Source organism: Rhagoletis zephyria, unplaced genomic scaffold, assembly GCF_001687245.7.
Source record: "Rhagoletis zephyria isolate East Lansing unplaced genomic scaffold, Rhagoletis_zephyria_1.1 Rzeph_scaffold_02079, whole genome shotgun sequence".
Lineage (NCBI taxonomy): Eukaryota > Metazoa > Arthropoda > Insecta > Diptera > Tephritidae > Rhagoletis > Rhagoletis zephyria.
Window position 1 is genome coordinate 32,170 of NW_016159163.1, and position 12,257 is coordinate 44,426.

Here is a 12,257-nt window from a genome sequence, read left to right on the forward strand (position 1 = left end):
GTGGCAACAACAAGCGTGTGCAACGTCAGCAACGTCACGATCGTTTAGCGGTGATCTCGTTTATGTGTTCTGAGTTTTTGCGCTTCTGGTCTTTATGCCACATTGCTAGTAGTTACTCCCCATTTTCATTTACGGCACTGGTTTCTAACATGATCGGTCACCGTGGCAGCTAAAAGTAGTTACTTCGATCGTAGTGCGCCTATAAAGGCGTATATTGTTGTACTATTTAGCTGCCTGTTTTTGCTACTGTTCTGGCTGTCATCACTGTCACGAACTGGTCTCTGATGTTCCATGTCAAAATGTTCATATTTGTTTCTGTCATTTATATAGATACATATGTGTCCAGAGGATATGTAGGAGAGGAATAGGTCTCGAGATCGATAATTTTCTTCTCGCAGTTTAGCATATTGTAAGTTGAACGCGGCATTCACAGGGCGGAAGCTCGTCGAAGTGATAATCGTCTACCTAGTATAGTAAATGTCGTTGTTGACTAATATGTCTATAACTAGGCGAAGTGGTTGCTAAATATGGTTTCAATAACATCTTACTCGCGAAGTCATGTAAACAATAACATTAAATTTTAATATTTTTATTGAGCTTTGTATCACGATTATTTTATTATGAAGAACTACGTCTGATGAGTAGTTGTGGTGATCTCCGAAATACCTGCTATAACTTCTACCGCTTAGACTTTGTTGCTTTTTGCACTCTTCCTAATAAAATAATCGTGGAACAAAGCGCAATAACAATATTAAAACAAAATTATCTCATTTGACAAAATCAATGTTCCGAGGAGCGGAACTGAATCTGTGAGAGAAGGTAAAATACCTTGGAGTTATTCTGGATCCCAAACTTAACTAGAAACCAAACATTGAAGAGCGTGCACCGTAGGAAGGACACGGTGGCTCTCTATGGAGCCAAGAGAATGTTGGGCAACAGATGGGGCTTGAAACCAAGAATTGTAGACTGTATATACACTGTTCCCACACTCTCTTATGAGGCGCTGTTTTGGTTGACAGCCCTTACTAAGAATTACGTAGTTAAAAAGGTAAGCAGGATTCAAAGGTCAGCAGCCGCTGACGTAACAGGTGCAATGAGATCCTATCCGAAGGATGTTTTGGATGTCCTTCTTGACTTTTTTCCGTAGATATCTTCATCAGAAGCGCAAATGCTAACAGCGCCATCAGACTGCGTGTCCTGAGGTTCTGGAAGAAAAGATCGTTCGGGCAGGAAACTCCCAAGCCGCAGTGACTGGAATCAAGGAAAGGTCGAGTTTTTGCAAGGCTTAACTGTTTTACTGACAGGTCAAAGATGGAATGCGGGTTGGGTGCAGGAGTTTGCATTGACAAATATAACATAAAGTTATCCTTTCACCTACCAGATTATGCAAGCGGTTTGCAGGCCCAAACTTTTGCAATTAATGAGGCAGTAAGGTACATCAAAGAGAATATACCCACGAGAACGCAGGTTGGATAGCCAAACGGCCATTCAGGCACTCTCTTCTACCTCTAGTGGATGACTGTAGGAGAGAGCTGGCCTATATTTCTGTTTAATACGAAATTTGCTAAATATGGGTGCCGGGACATAGGGACATTTATGCAAGCGAGGCAGTGGACGAACTAGCAAGGGGCGGCTGAGCACTGATTGCGACCCACGCGGGGGATATGGGCGCCTCCCTAACCGAGATTAAGACAAAAATTACCGAAATTTATCATTCGAAGGCCAAGCAGAGGTGCCACCGCACAGGATCCAACAGGATTACCCGGCAGTTCTGGTTGTCCTACGACCTACTTGGAAATAAGCCACGATGTAGGGCTTGGAAATAAGCAAAGAAAGTGCCTACAAACTTACTGCAGTGTGCTCAGGACACTGGCCCGTTGAGGTGCATGCCAAAAGGACTCGATTTTGATGGCGTACTGAAATTTATTAAAGCCGCCAAAAGGCTGTAGGTTGCACGAGTTGTGGAATCAAAATGGCAGACTTGCTAATTGCTTATCACCCGGGTTGACAATCCACTTAAACAAACTAACCAACCAAGTCTGCTGACCAAAAACGTCTGCATTTAGGCCTCACTACATGCAGGAAAATAGATTACTAATAGATATATCCAGCATTTAATTGCAACACAGATTCATTTGAAGTTCGATAAAACCTTAGTTGAGTTTTTCCACAAATTTTTCTTCCGCACAATCGACCATGAGGCTGACCATGAGGCTGACCATTGTAGTGTTGATTCGATGNAGTTGACTTTTTCCACAAATTTTTCTTCCGCACAATCGACCATGAGGCTGACCATGAGGCTGACCATTGTAGTGTTGATTCGATACACCACCACCCAGGATTGCAGAGTCTACGTTTGGCTAAAGTATCCACCTGGAACCATATTCAAACACAGATCGCAGCACAGCTTTTAAAATTTCATATATGTGTACTTAAATATCAGCTGAGACCGAAGCACTTCATTTTGTTTCCCACAACTTAGAACATAAAAAAAATAGTTTTTTTTGGAGCATTAGCCGGCCCTGTTTTGGCAAGCGAAATCTACATACGCGGAATGCGAATATTATGAATAATACTGTGAACATTTTTTGCCAACAGCCGCATATGGACGTATACAATAAAAATCAGCGCTACGAGGCGCGCTGCTGCTACAAAATTTTCGGAAGAAACAAAAACATGGAATGTTGCCAAATTAAAAAGCGCATCGATATGGAAACTTAAAGATGACACAGTGTGTGTTTGTGCCATTCGCACATCAGTGGCAATTTGTTTTGCACAAGTACGTGCTGTCAAATAAAATTAATTCCACATCGGGGTTCAGTCGTCGCACCACCACTGCCCCCACCACCGCCATTGCCACCGACCACTTGCAACACCAACATCAACAGCAATGCCACTGCCACAACTCCACTCCACCAACCAATGCACCTCTCCCCCTTAAATACGTATGCACATACAGTCGCAAGTCAGCCCGCACTACTGCCGCGACCCACTTTGCTCCAATACTCTTGACGATACAATGCAGCTCAAGCTCAAGTCGCCGACTCAACAACAGCAACAGCAACTACTTATGTATATATGAACAACAACAACCATAGCAATAACTCGCTCATCAGCCAGCTAACCAACTCACCAACTTGCTAGTGAGTCGACTAGCCAGCCTATCAGTCTGTAGGTTGGTTGTTGGCTGCTTGCTTACTTTTGGCCGTCCAGCCCATGGTTGGTTTTATGTCACTGTGCACTGTGCAGTGGCGGCAATAAGCCAGAGGGGTAGTGTGAGGTGAGGTAGGCCGGTAAAATGTCACAGCATGATGGCAGATTCAGTTTACTGACTTTGAAAGGTGTTGGAAGTTGCACAATAAATAAATAAATTATAAAACTGTAGCATAATGTGGCGAATGCAACGTAAAGGGTGAGCGAGTATACTTTACTATAAGTATAGCATATTAGTGCTCCATAGCCTGAACAAAGTTGCTGTGTGTTCGAGTGCAAGTGTGCGTTTAATGCGAACAAGTACGCGCAAACATTGCTTGTAGTTTGGTACACACACGGGTTTAAAGTTACAAATTTGCCATATTCTAAGAAAGTGAAAAGACGATCGGACCACTGAGACCGCTTTTGTTGGTGTTTTGAATTCTAGAACTGCTGCCTTGCGCTGGTTGCTGTTGGCGGCGAGTCGATGTGTCAATGTGGTCAACTGAGCTGGCTTGTGCATTTTTTTTTTTTAAATTTTTTTAGATCGTTTTTTTGTCAGCTGCTAATTTTTGGCCAGTTAGCAGCGTCAATGTTACATAACAAAAATGAGGCATACGTTTTGGATTAGATAAAATTGGCACTTTGTCAAAAAATTTGGAAGAGAATGGAGAGGAGATCGAGTGACGGATGAGGCTATCTCTCTATACCCTTGCCGCGGTGAGGGGCTAAAGTATGGCAGAAAAATAATAAAAAAACATTTTTAACCAATAACAGCTCCCCGAAAGCCAAGAGTCACAAAGTTCTGGGTTGGAAGAAGGTGTGACGACCCGTGCTGATATTCAGCCTGACTGGGAATCCAGACTAATAACTAACGACCTCCGCTTCTATCTAGCCTTACCTGTGCACAAGGAAATCTGTGCAGGCGGACCTTCATTTTCCGACACTCGTGGGACCAAAAATGATTTAAATTTGTAACAAAAATACTAAACAAGGAGCACAGTCCTCCAAAAAAACCGATAGCCTCGGGCAGAGCGGAGTTCAGCGGAGACAGCGCGGACCCTAACACGAGCAACGCAGAAACACCACGTGGCGGTGGGGGAGTCAGCTCCGCCTAGGGCCACGGGTGAAGGCTTAAAGTACCCGCTATCGAAGCAGGCCTGTTACGATAGGAACCCAGCCACTAGTGTCCTGTCTAGGATTGGAGACTTTGCAGTAGAGAAACTAAATGAAAACCGGGTTAGGTCTGTGGAATTTGGCGAAAGTGCTATTATTCAGCTTGGGCAAACCGCCGGGTACTGCCCCAAATAGGCAACGATCTGCTGAACAACCGGGCGAAAGTGTCACCAAAAGACCTAAAACAGGTGGCCATGAATATTTCTCTGTCAGGGAAGTTATTAAGGGTAGCGGTGAGGTACTGGCCATCATCGACAGAGGGAAAGAGGTAGGGAACTATCCCTAAAGACATCATCGACAGAATGGGAAGAGGAAGGAAAAACTATCCGTAAAGAGAAATGGAGGTGGGTAGAGGAAGCCATAGCCGAAATCTATCTCCAAGCAATGGAGGAAAACCTAGAACTCCTCGCCTCAGCTATGATGCTGGCTGGTATCAGGGGAGAGCAAAATTCATCGCCTGCGATTATCATAGGTCAGCCTAGTTCTATCGGTTGGCGGTTGGCGAAGTAGGTGAGGTTTGTCCGAGGAAAAAACTTAAACCTAGAGCTCGGGTTTGGATCCTGGCCAAGCTAGCGGTGCCGGAAGAAATTTAGCAGATCCTCAGATCTATCAATAGCGACCTACCAACTCACAACTGAAAGGTTGGAAATTCGAAGAGCCGATAGAAGGAAAAAGGCATCTGTTGCTGATCTTTAATTCAGAATCGCTTGCCCCACTGGCGCAGAAAAAATGGATAGTCAGATTCGGGCTTATTGACGCAACAATTCGGATCTACCGTAGCGACGAGCCAGTTTTGAAATTTAGTGAGGAGAGCGACAAAGCCGGCTTTCGCAGTGCTGGTGAAGAAGGGTTGCCTAAAAGCCAAAATTAAACTGGCTCCGAGAGATTTGGCGATGTGGGCCGCTGTTATCTTCGCCGCTGACACCGAGGTGAGGAAGACGAGAAGGTAGACGTAGATGCCACGATGATGAAGGTTGAACGGGTAGTTTCACATGAACCTGATCCAGAACCCTTCTGCATTCTAAACCCGCGTCGGCAAATCGTGTGGTTCACCTCGGTGCCGGTGCATCTGACGTTGCCCTCATCCAAGAGCCAAGGATTTAATCTGACAGTCTGACTATCGCATCTACGGTTACCAAATCTCTGCTAGTTAAGGAATGTAAAATAGACTTATGCTCAGTATCTTGGTCATCAACTGACATGTCCCTGTTACAGAGCCATAGTGAAAGGAAGAACAGATTTGCTGTTAACTCCAACTGAATTACATCAACGAATTAGATAATGTAGCGTAACTTTCGATTCTATTTTGGCGAAAGCAAGTTTCTCTGGTGGAACATAGTACTAGATGCTAAATAAACGACAATGAAAGAAGGAAAAAAACATTCCAACGAATTAATAACCTCCTCCTTATTTTGAAGTCGGTTAATGACACCGAATGTGGCACAAAGTCGAAAAGGGGTGGTCTTCATAGCAAATTTGACAAGGTATGACCCTTTAAAGTGCATCACTTAAACGAAAGTTTGCCTGAAGGTCTTTACCGCACCAAAAAGCCACATTGCTGAGACAATTTATACGCCAGTGAGGCGATTTATACAATCCCCTTTGACATTGCACTTTAGTCCTTCTGGCCATTAAAAAGGCGACGTCGGAGAGCTCTAACACAAAATGTCTGTGGCTGCTTAGGGCTAATGTAAGCCCACATTACATCACCTAGGATATCTTGTTTGGGTGCTTGCCTCCTCCTCCTCCATTCCTCTGGCTCCTCTTTAAGCTTTTGGTTATGTTTTATAAATTTTCAGTCGCTGTTTCTGCCCACTAAATAGTACCCTTTCCTTTCTTTTCATAGCTCCCTCCGCCTTCTTCGTGTCTTCAATGCGCGGTCAGTTAATTTTATGCCACAAGGACCCTTAGCGAGCAACAAGTTGCGTCCTATCCTGTGTGCTGATCGCTCATCAGCATCTGGCTCCGAAAGTTTAACTTCCTTTCCACGCTTGTGAGTTGTTCCACAATCTTCTAAGTGTTTTGAACAACAGGGCTACTTACTGCTCTTCGGTAGCCGCATCTGTATTGTACAGCAGAGGTGCTTTGGAGTAGGAACATATCGATTTCTCTAGTATATGTATTCGGACCCTTTCAAAGCCGTAGTAAACCTAGCCTATTAAGATTTTCTGGCAGGATATGTGTCGAAAGCTCAACGGTGGCTCGTCTCGGCCTACCTAAAATTCCACAATTTGAACTTCGACAAGGCCGAGGATACTGTCAGGATGGTGCGGCTGGCTCCGGAAAGTAACCCACTAAAACTATTGGTTTAAGCACTTTGGTTGTTTCTGCTACCTTAATTGACGTGGTTTTCCAAAATTGTAAGAGGAAGGTCATCTTACAAAGTCACTATGCTATTTCAGCGTCGCTGCAGCCAATGGCCATCCATCCAGGATTCCATGTTCTATGGTACGCTTCCGGTGTTCTCTAACTAAATCTGCCTGTAGCTGCTCAAGAGCCCCTTTGGGTTACTCGTGACCTAGAAAAAGTTATCTTGGTCCTTATTTCCATTATTCTCCGCCCATTAACGGGTGTTCCTTCCCATCTTTTTGAAGAATGTGGGTGTCGAAGAAATTGCTCTAAACGGTTCCTTTTTCCAACGGCCACTGAATCGTACAGCAAGTTTCGGAAATTCATTGACTATGTCTGTAGTAGAGCTAACTTTTTTGCCCTCAAGCCCGCTGACACTTCTGGAGCTGTAGAACTTATAGTGGGTTTTCTCCATCGAAGACAGCTTTTTCTCTGCTTCCGTGAGCAAGTTGAACGATGGAGAACGTTTATAGCAACACTTTTTTAGAGCTTCTCACATCCATCATCGATTCCCGGGTCTGTCTAAATGATTTAAATGAATACTCTGACGCGGTTAAATATTTGAGGATTATTGTTCGATCAAAGGCTTACTCATTTAGGTAAAACTCCTTGTAAGCTAGCTCCGGCATTAAAGCACGTGGAGTCAAAGGCAAAAAAAAAAATAACTCGTTGGATTATGGCTTATGCTCTCTAGGTTTTGGAGCTAAGGATACTGCAAAAAATTGTCCTACAGCTTTTTAATAAACTCCAAGTACTCTTCTACAGCTGCGAATATCTGACGAAATTAAAAAAAAGCCGGTTTAATATTTAATCCAAAACAAAGAGAAAAGTGGTTTTGGACTACGCCGCTTTTCCAGCCAAATAACCATATGCTCTTATGTAAAATGTAATAAATAATAATTCGATGGATAGCAGACATAAAAACATATTTATGTATATGCATTTGTGTCATTATCCGGCTCGATAATTCAAGTTATACGTTCATTTAAATATTGTATACAAATTGCAAACCCATAAACACATCAGCAACTTTTAAAATTCAAATGCATTTAATTGGACTGAAGTGTGGCTATAAATTGGCTGATTTATTATATAAGAGTAATAAAATTTGTAAAAAAAGATGGAGTATTGGTTAAATATGCTGTGCATGTACAGTAGGGTGGATCACTCCCCATACAAAAAAAAAATGGGTACCAACTATTATATTTTAAGACTTCCGCTAAAATATTTCGGAGCAATACTACGATTTACGTGAGCCTATTTGAAAATAACCCAAAAAATCGATTTTTTTATAAGAAAAATTATTTTTAAAAATATTTTTTTTCAGAAATTTATCTCAGTGAGATGAGTTTAGCCTTGAAATGTCTGTTTAAAAATTTTATCAACGGAATCAGAATAATGAGATTTTTGGGAGGNCAAAAAATCGATTTTTTTATAAGAAAAATTATTTTTAAAAATATTTTTTTCAGAAATTTATCTCAGTGAGATGAGTTTAGCCTTGAAATGTCTGTTTAAAAATTTTATCAACGGAATCAGAATAATGAGATTTTTGTGAGGTGTTTTCATATCGGTCTAGCTCACGAAAATCTTAATATTTTGTCGAAATATTTCGGCAGAAGTCATAGAATATAATAGGTTTTATAATTCCTGTTGAAAAACTGCAACCTTTTTGGTGATGCATCCTAATGTACATACATACATATGGATTTATATACGGCATCCTATAGAGTCGGCCCAACCAACATGTTCATGTTGGATTCTTCCTTATTCTAATCTCCCAATGCTTCTGGAGCTATACACCTTCATTTCTGTCAACGGCTTGGTGGGCCTGGAATATTTTCTTTTCAAAGGGTTAGGTTAGGAGCGCGTGTGTGGAAACCTCCAGATTTATATTCGGAGAAATAGGAAATATTAGCGTTTATCTATAGGTGTCCACGGTCTTCACGAGCTTTACAACTCTCCTATGATTTTCTTAATCTCTCTTGTTGAGAGTTCGCCAGAAATTCAGAAAAATCACGATTTACGATGGGTCCTTCTGCATTGTCTTTAGCTTAACTCACTGCCAAGTTTCTCCGATGAAGATACTCGTCGGCGCAATCATTACTTATATATGTAGCTTGCAGAGCCATCTGGGACTTTCGAGTCGTGATGTGGAGTTTCCTTTATTACAATACTACAGAGACTACAGACGTCACCCGTTTCCATTCTTATCGGGAGATGGCATCGTGATGCTCTTTACTTCGTTACCAAGTGTAATGGAATTTTGCTGTGTAGCGATTTAGCTAAACGTCTTTGACGCATCTTCCGTCCGATGTCTATTTTTTAAGGAAATGATATTTACCTTGTCGTACCCGATTCTGACATGCACACGCCACTGCACGATGAATTGTTTACTCTTGCCGCACTCGTAAGTAACCTTCTGGACTACCCGAGATTTGTGATAAGCGGATATGATAAGGGTCATGCTTCAAGGAGCACTAGAGGTATTGAGTTCTTAGACAGATAGCTTCGGAATATTTGGGAATATTTTTGAGGTCACCCCTTGCGCTAAGTATTATAGAGTCATTCTCATACCAAAATAAAATAGTAAAATGAGCATAGAACACCAAGTCAAAAATCCTGATAGGACCCTTTTTCCGGCAAGAAAATGCTAGATAAGAGGTGGGGTCTACGCCCTGATCTTATGCTATGGATGTATTAGGCGGGGACTTGCCCAATTATTCCATACGGTTCGCTGGTTTGGTGGAAAGTCGTAGAGACGAACTATTTATATGTTCATGTCAACGGAAGCATTGAATGTCTTCTGTCATTTGCCATCGATTGATCTCTTTGTTAAGAAAAGTACTTTACATGACAACCTGCGGTTAAGGGAGCTAAGTCTGTGGGACGAACATACGTACGGGCACAAACGTAATCTGTATTCTCTCAACGACCCAAGCATTCGCAATAAAACTGACTACAAGGTTCCATCAAGGATAATGATCTCTACGAGGTATCTATTTCTACGGACGGCTCAAATATGGATTGGACGGAGGGCGTGTAATTTGTCAACTGCCTCCAAATTGAAAAGCCCATTTTGACTAGCGAACTCGTATAGTATCTTTTCGGGCAGAGGGCTTTGCAATCAAAGGAGTGTGCAAAGTAATTTTAACCTTGAAGCTGGCAGAGACCAGCATTGCTATTTTCCCGGAAAGCCAGGCAGCGTGTAAGCATCACTAGCTTTATGAAACATTGCAGAGAGAACTTTATGGCTTTAGCTGTTAGGCATGTCGTTGCACGGATCTGCGTGTCGGGGCATAGCATTCATGGAAACAACAGAAGATGTTATTGTGCCTTTGAGCTATATCAAGGGTTGCATCTCTCAGCACTGGAAAAAGGCGGCACACAGTTGGTGGAAAGAGCAGCAATCCTACAGATTCTTTAGGAGTCTATAGCCCATCTACTGCACAAACGCACAACACTGTTTGCAGGACTAGAATCAGGTGTCTAGGCAAACCCCTCTACTGCCAACCAAGCCGGGAGTTCGATTGTGCATCTTAGAAATTCGTGCGTATCGTTTAAGCGCAACGCATCACCTTTTTTGTACTACTCCCGGGAAGGACATTTGATTTAGCCAAAGATTTCGGTGGCGTCTGATGCCGATTTTTAGGAACCACCGCGGCTCGAAGTAGTGCCGCATTCGATAACCCCCTTCACCNCGGTGGCGTCTGATGCCGATTTTTAGGAACCACCGCGGCTCGAAGTAGTGAGTGCCGCATTCGATAACCCCCTTCACTTGGATACACAAGCTACGCCCTGACTAACAGCGGTAGACGATTTGGCCTCCGTCGGATTAGGGTTTCCCTCAAATAGAGGAGCTAGCTTTAAAAGTAGTTTGGGACGTGCCTCCACTACTCGAAATGGTTTTCTTATGTCCTTTTTTTATATAGCAGATTTGGATTTCCCTACTTAGAGCCGCTTTCAGAATCCTGTATATGTATTGGTCGTCCATAAAGCGGTCCAATGGAAATTTTGCAGCGACGATATTGGGAGTGTGACAAGAGTCATCTCTACGGCATCCTTATTAGTAGTCTGCTAAACTTTAAGCAGGTACAAAATGTCAGTGGTTTTGTCATGAAGGGATGGGAAGGGGGAAATGAAAGCGGAAAACCTAGGTATATAGACTCACTTATGGATGGTTTAGCCGCATTTAAGGTATATATATCTATACGAATGCACACTAATTATATAATGGATTGCAAATTTAAAAATAATGTCATTGCTTATTTTTGTACAACNGTATATAGACTCACTTATGGATGGTTTAGCCGCATTTAAGGTATATATATACGAATGCACACTAATTATATAATGGATGGCAAATTTAAAAATAATGTCATTGCTTATTTTTGTACAAACTCCTCTTTTAATATTTTTATACATCGACCATTTTTCACTCAATGAAAATGTTTCCACTTACCTGTTGGTGAAAGCGGCACAGCGGGCGCTGCATGTGGTAGCGGTGGCGGTGGTATCGCCGGCGGTTGACCGATACCATGAGCCGCCAAACCGGGTATAGTAGGAACATGTGACTGCATTGGAGGAAGCGGAAGCGTTGTAACACCGCCGCTGGTTGGTGGCAAAGAGCCGGCCGCCATTACTGGCATCACAGATATGTTTTGCGATTGTTGTTGATGCGAATGTTGTTTCTGCTGTGAAAGTTGTGGCTGCGATTCCATGCCCACTCGAGCACTATTCAACAAACTACTTTCTTGCACAGTGTTAGCTACATTTGAGGAGCACATTTGATGGAGGCAGGTGAACTGGCGACGGCGGAATACACACACAAATTTGCGCGCGCTCTCAAGCAATAGATAGCGACATATTTAAAGAGTTTCTTTTTTTTTGAATATTTTATCAAAACACGTAGAAAAAAGAAATTGTTTTGCTCCGTTAAAATATACCGACGGTCACGCGCCTTGAATATCCTGCACAAATTCGCCACCAAAAAAGAATATTTTCGAAATCGCTATAGCCTACCGCAACTTCCGGTTCCTGCGCGCATTTCGCACTTTAGCAGCAACAATGAAAAAATCAAATAACTGCCTTTTTGCGCGCCGTCGGTTACGCGCTCGTTTTTCGCTTATATTTTCTCGTTCACTCGTTTTCACTTTGCTTCGGCAGTTATCCGAGTTGTTACGTCGAGGTGTTAACTCGTGGCGCGTCCGTAACGAATACTAATCATGAAGGGGCAGGTTCCACCGCCGCTGCCGCCGCCACTGCCGCTCAGTGCCCACTCAACCAACTAGCCAAGCAAGCAAGCCATAAACCGACTCAAACTCAATATCCACATTGAGTGAGTTGACTCGGGTAGCGAGCAAGCGCGCGTGTTTAGCCGGTAGGGCGCTTGAGTGGGACCTAATTAGTGGCACAAGTCGAAGAAAGAAAGTCAGCGCGGCAGTGGCTGTGGTATGATATGTAATGATAGTGGTGGTGGTGGTGGCGGTTGTAGCGCCGCGTCACTTCGCGTCGGATAGTAGCCACTTGTAAGTGTTTAAAAT

At 42.9% G+C, this 12,257-nt stretch overlaps 1 protein-coding gene across 3 annotated transcripts in view; it reads right to left on the bottom strand.

The window, feature by feature from the left end:
* Nucleotides 1-11,914, bottom strand: part of LOC108365962 (paired box protein Pax-6-like) — a 31,657-nt gene extending 19,743 nt beyond the window's left edge. For all 3 annotated transcript variants that reach the window (XM_017620199.1, XM_017620198.1, XM_017620200.1), the window contains exon 1: nucleotides 11,177-11,914. In XM_017620199.1, the coding sequence (XP_017475688.1) occupies nucleotides 11,177-11,501 (325 nt within the window). In that variant the 5' untranslated portion in view covers nucleotides 11,502-11,914. The remainder of the gene's footprint in view (nucleotides 1-11,176) is intronic.
* Nucleotides 11,915-12,257: the final 343 nt, after the last annotated feature.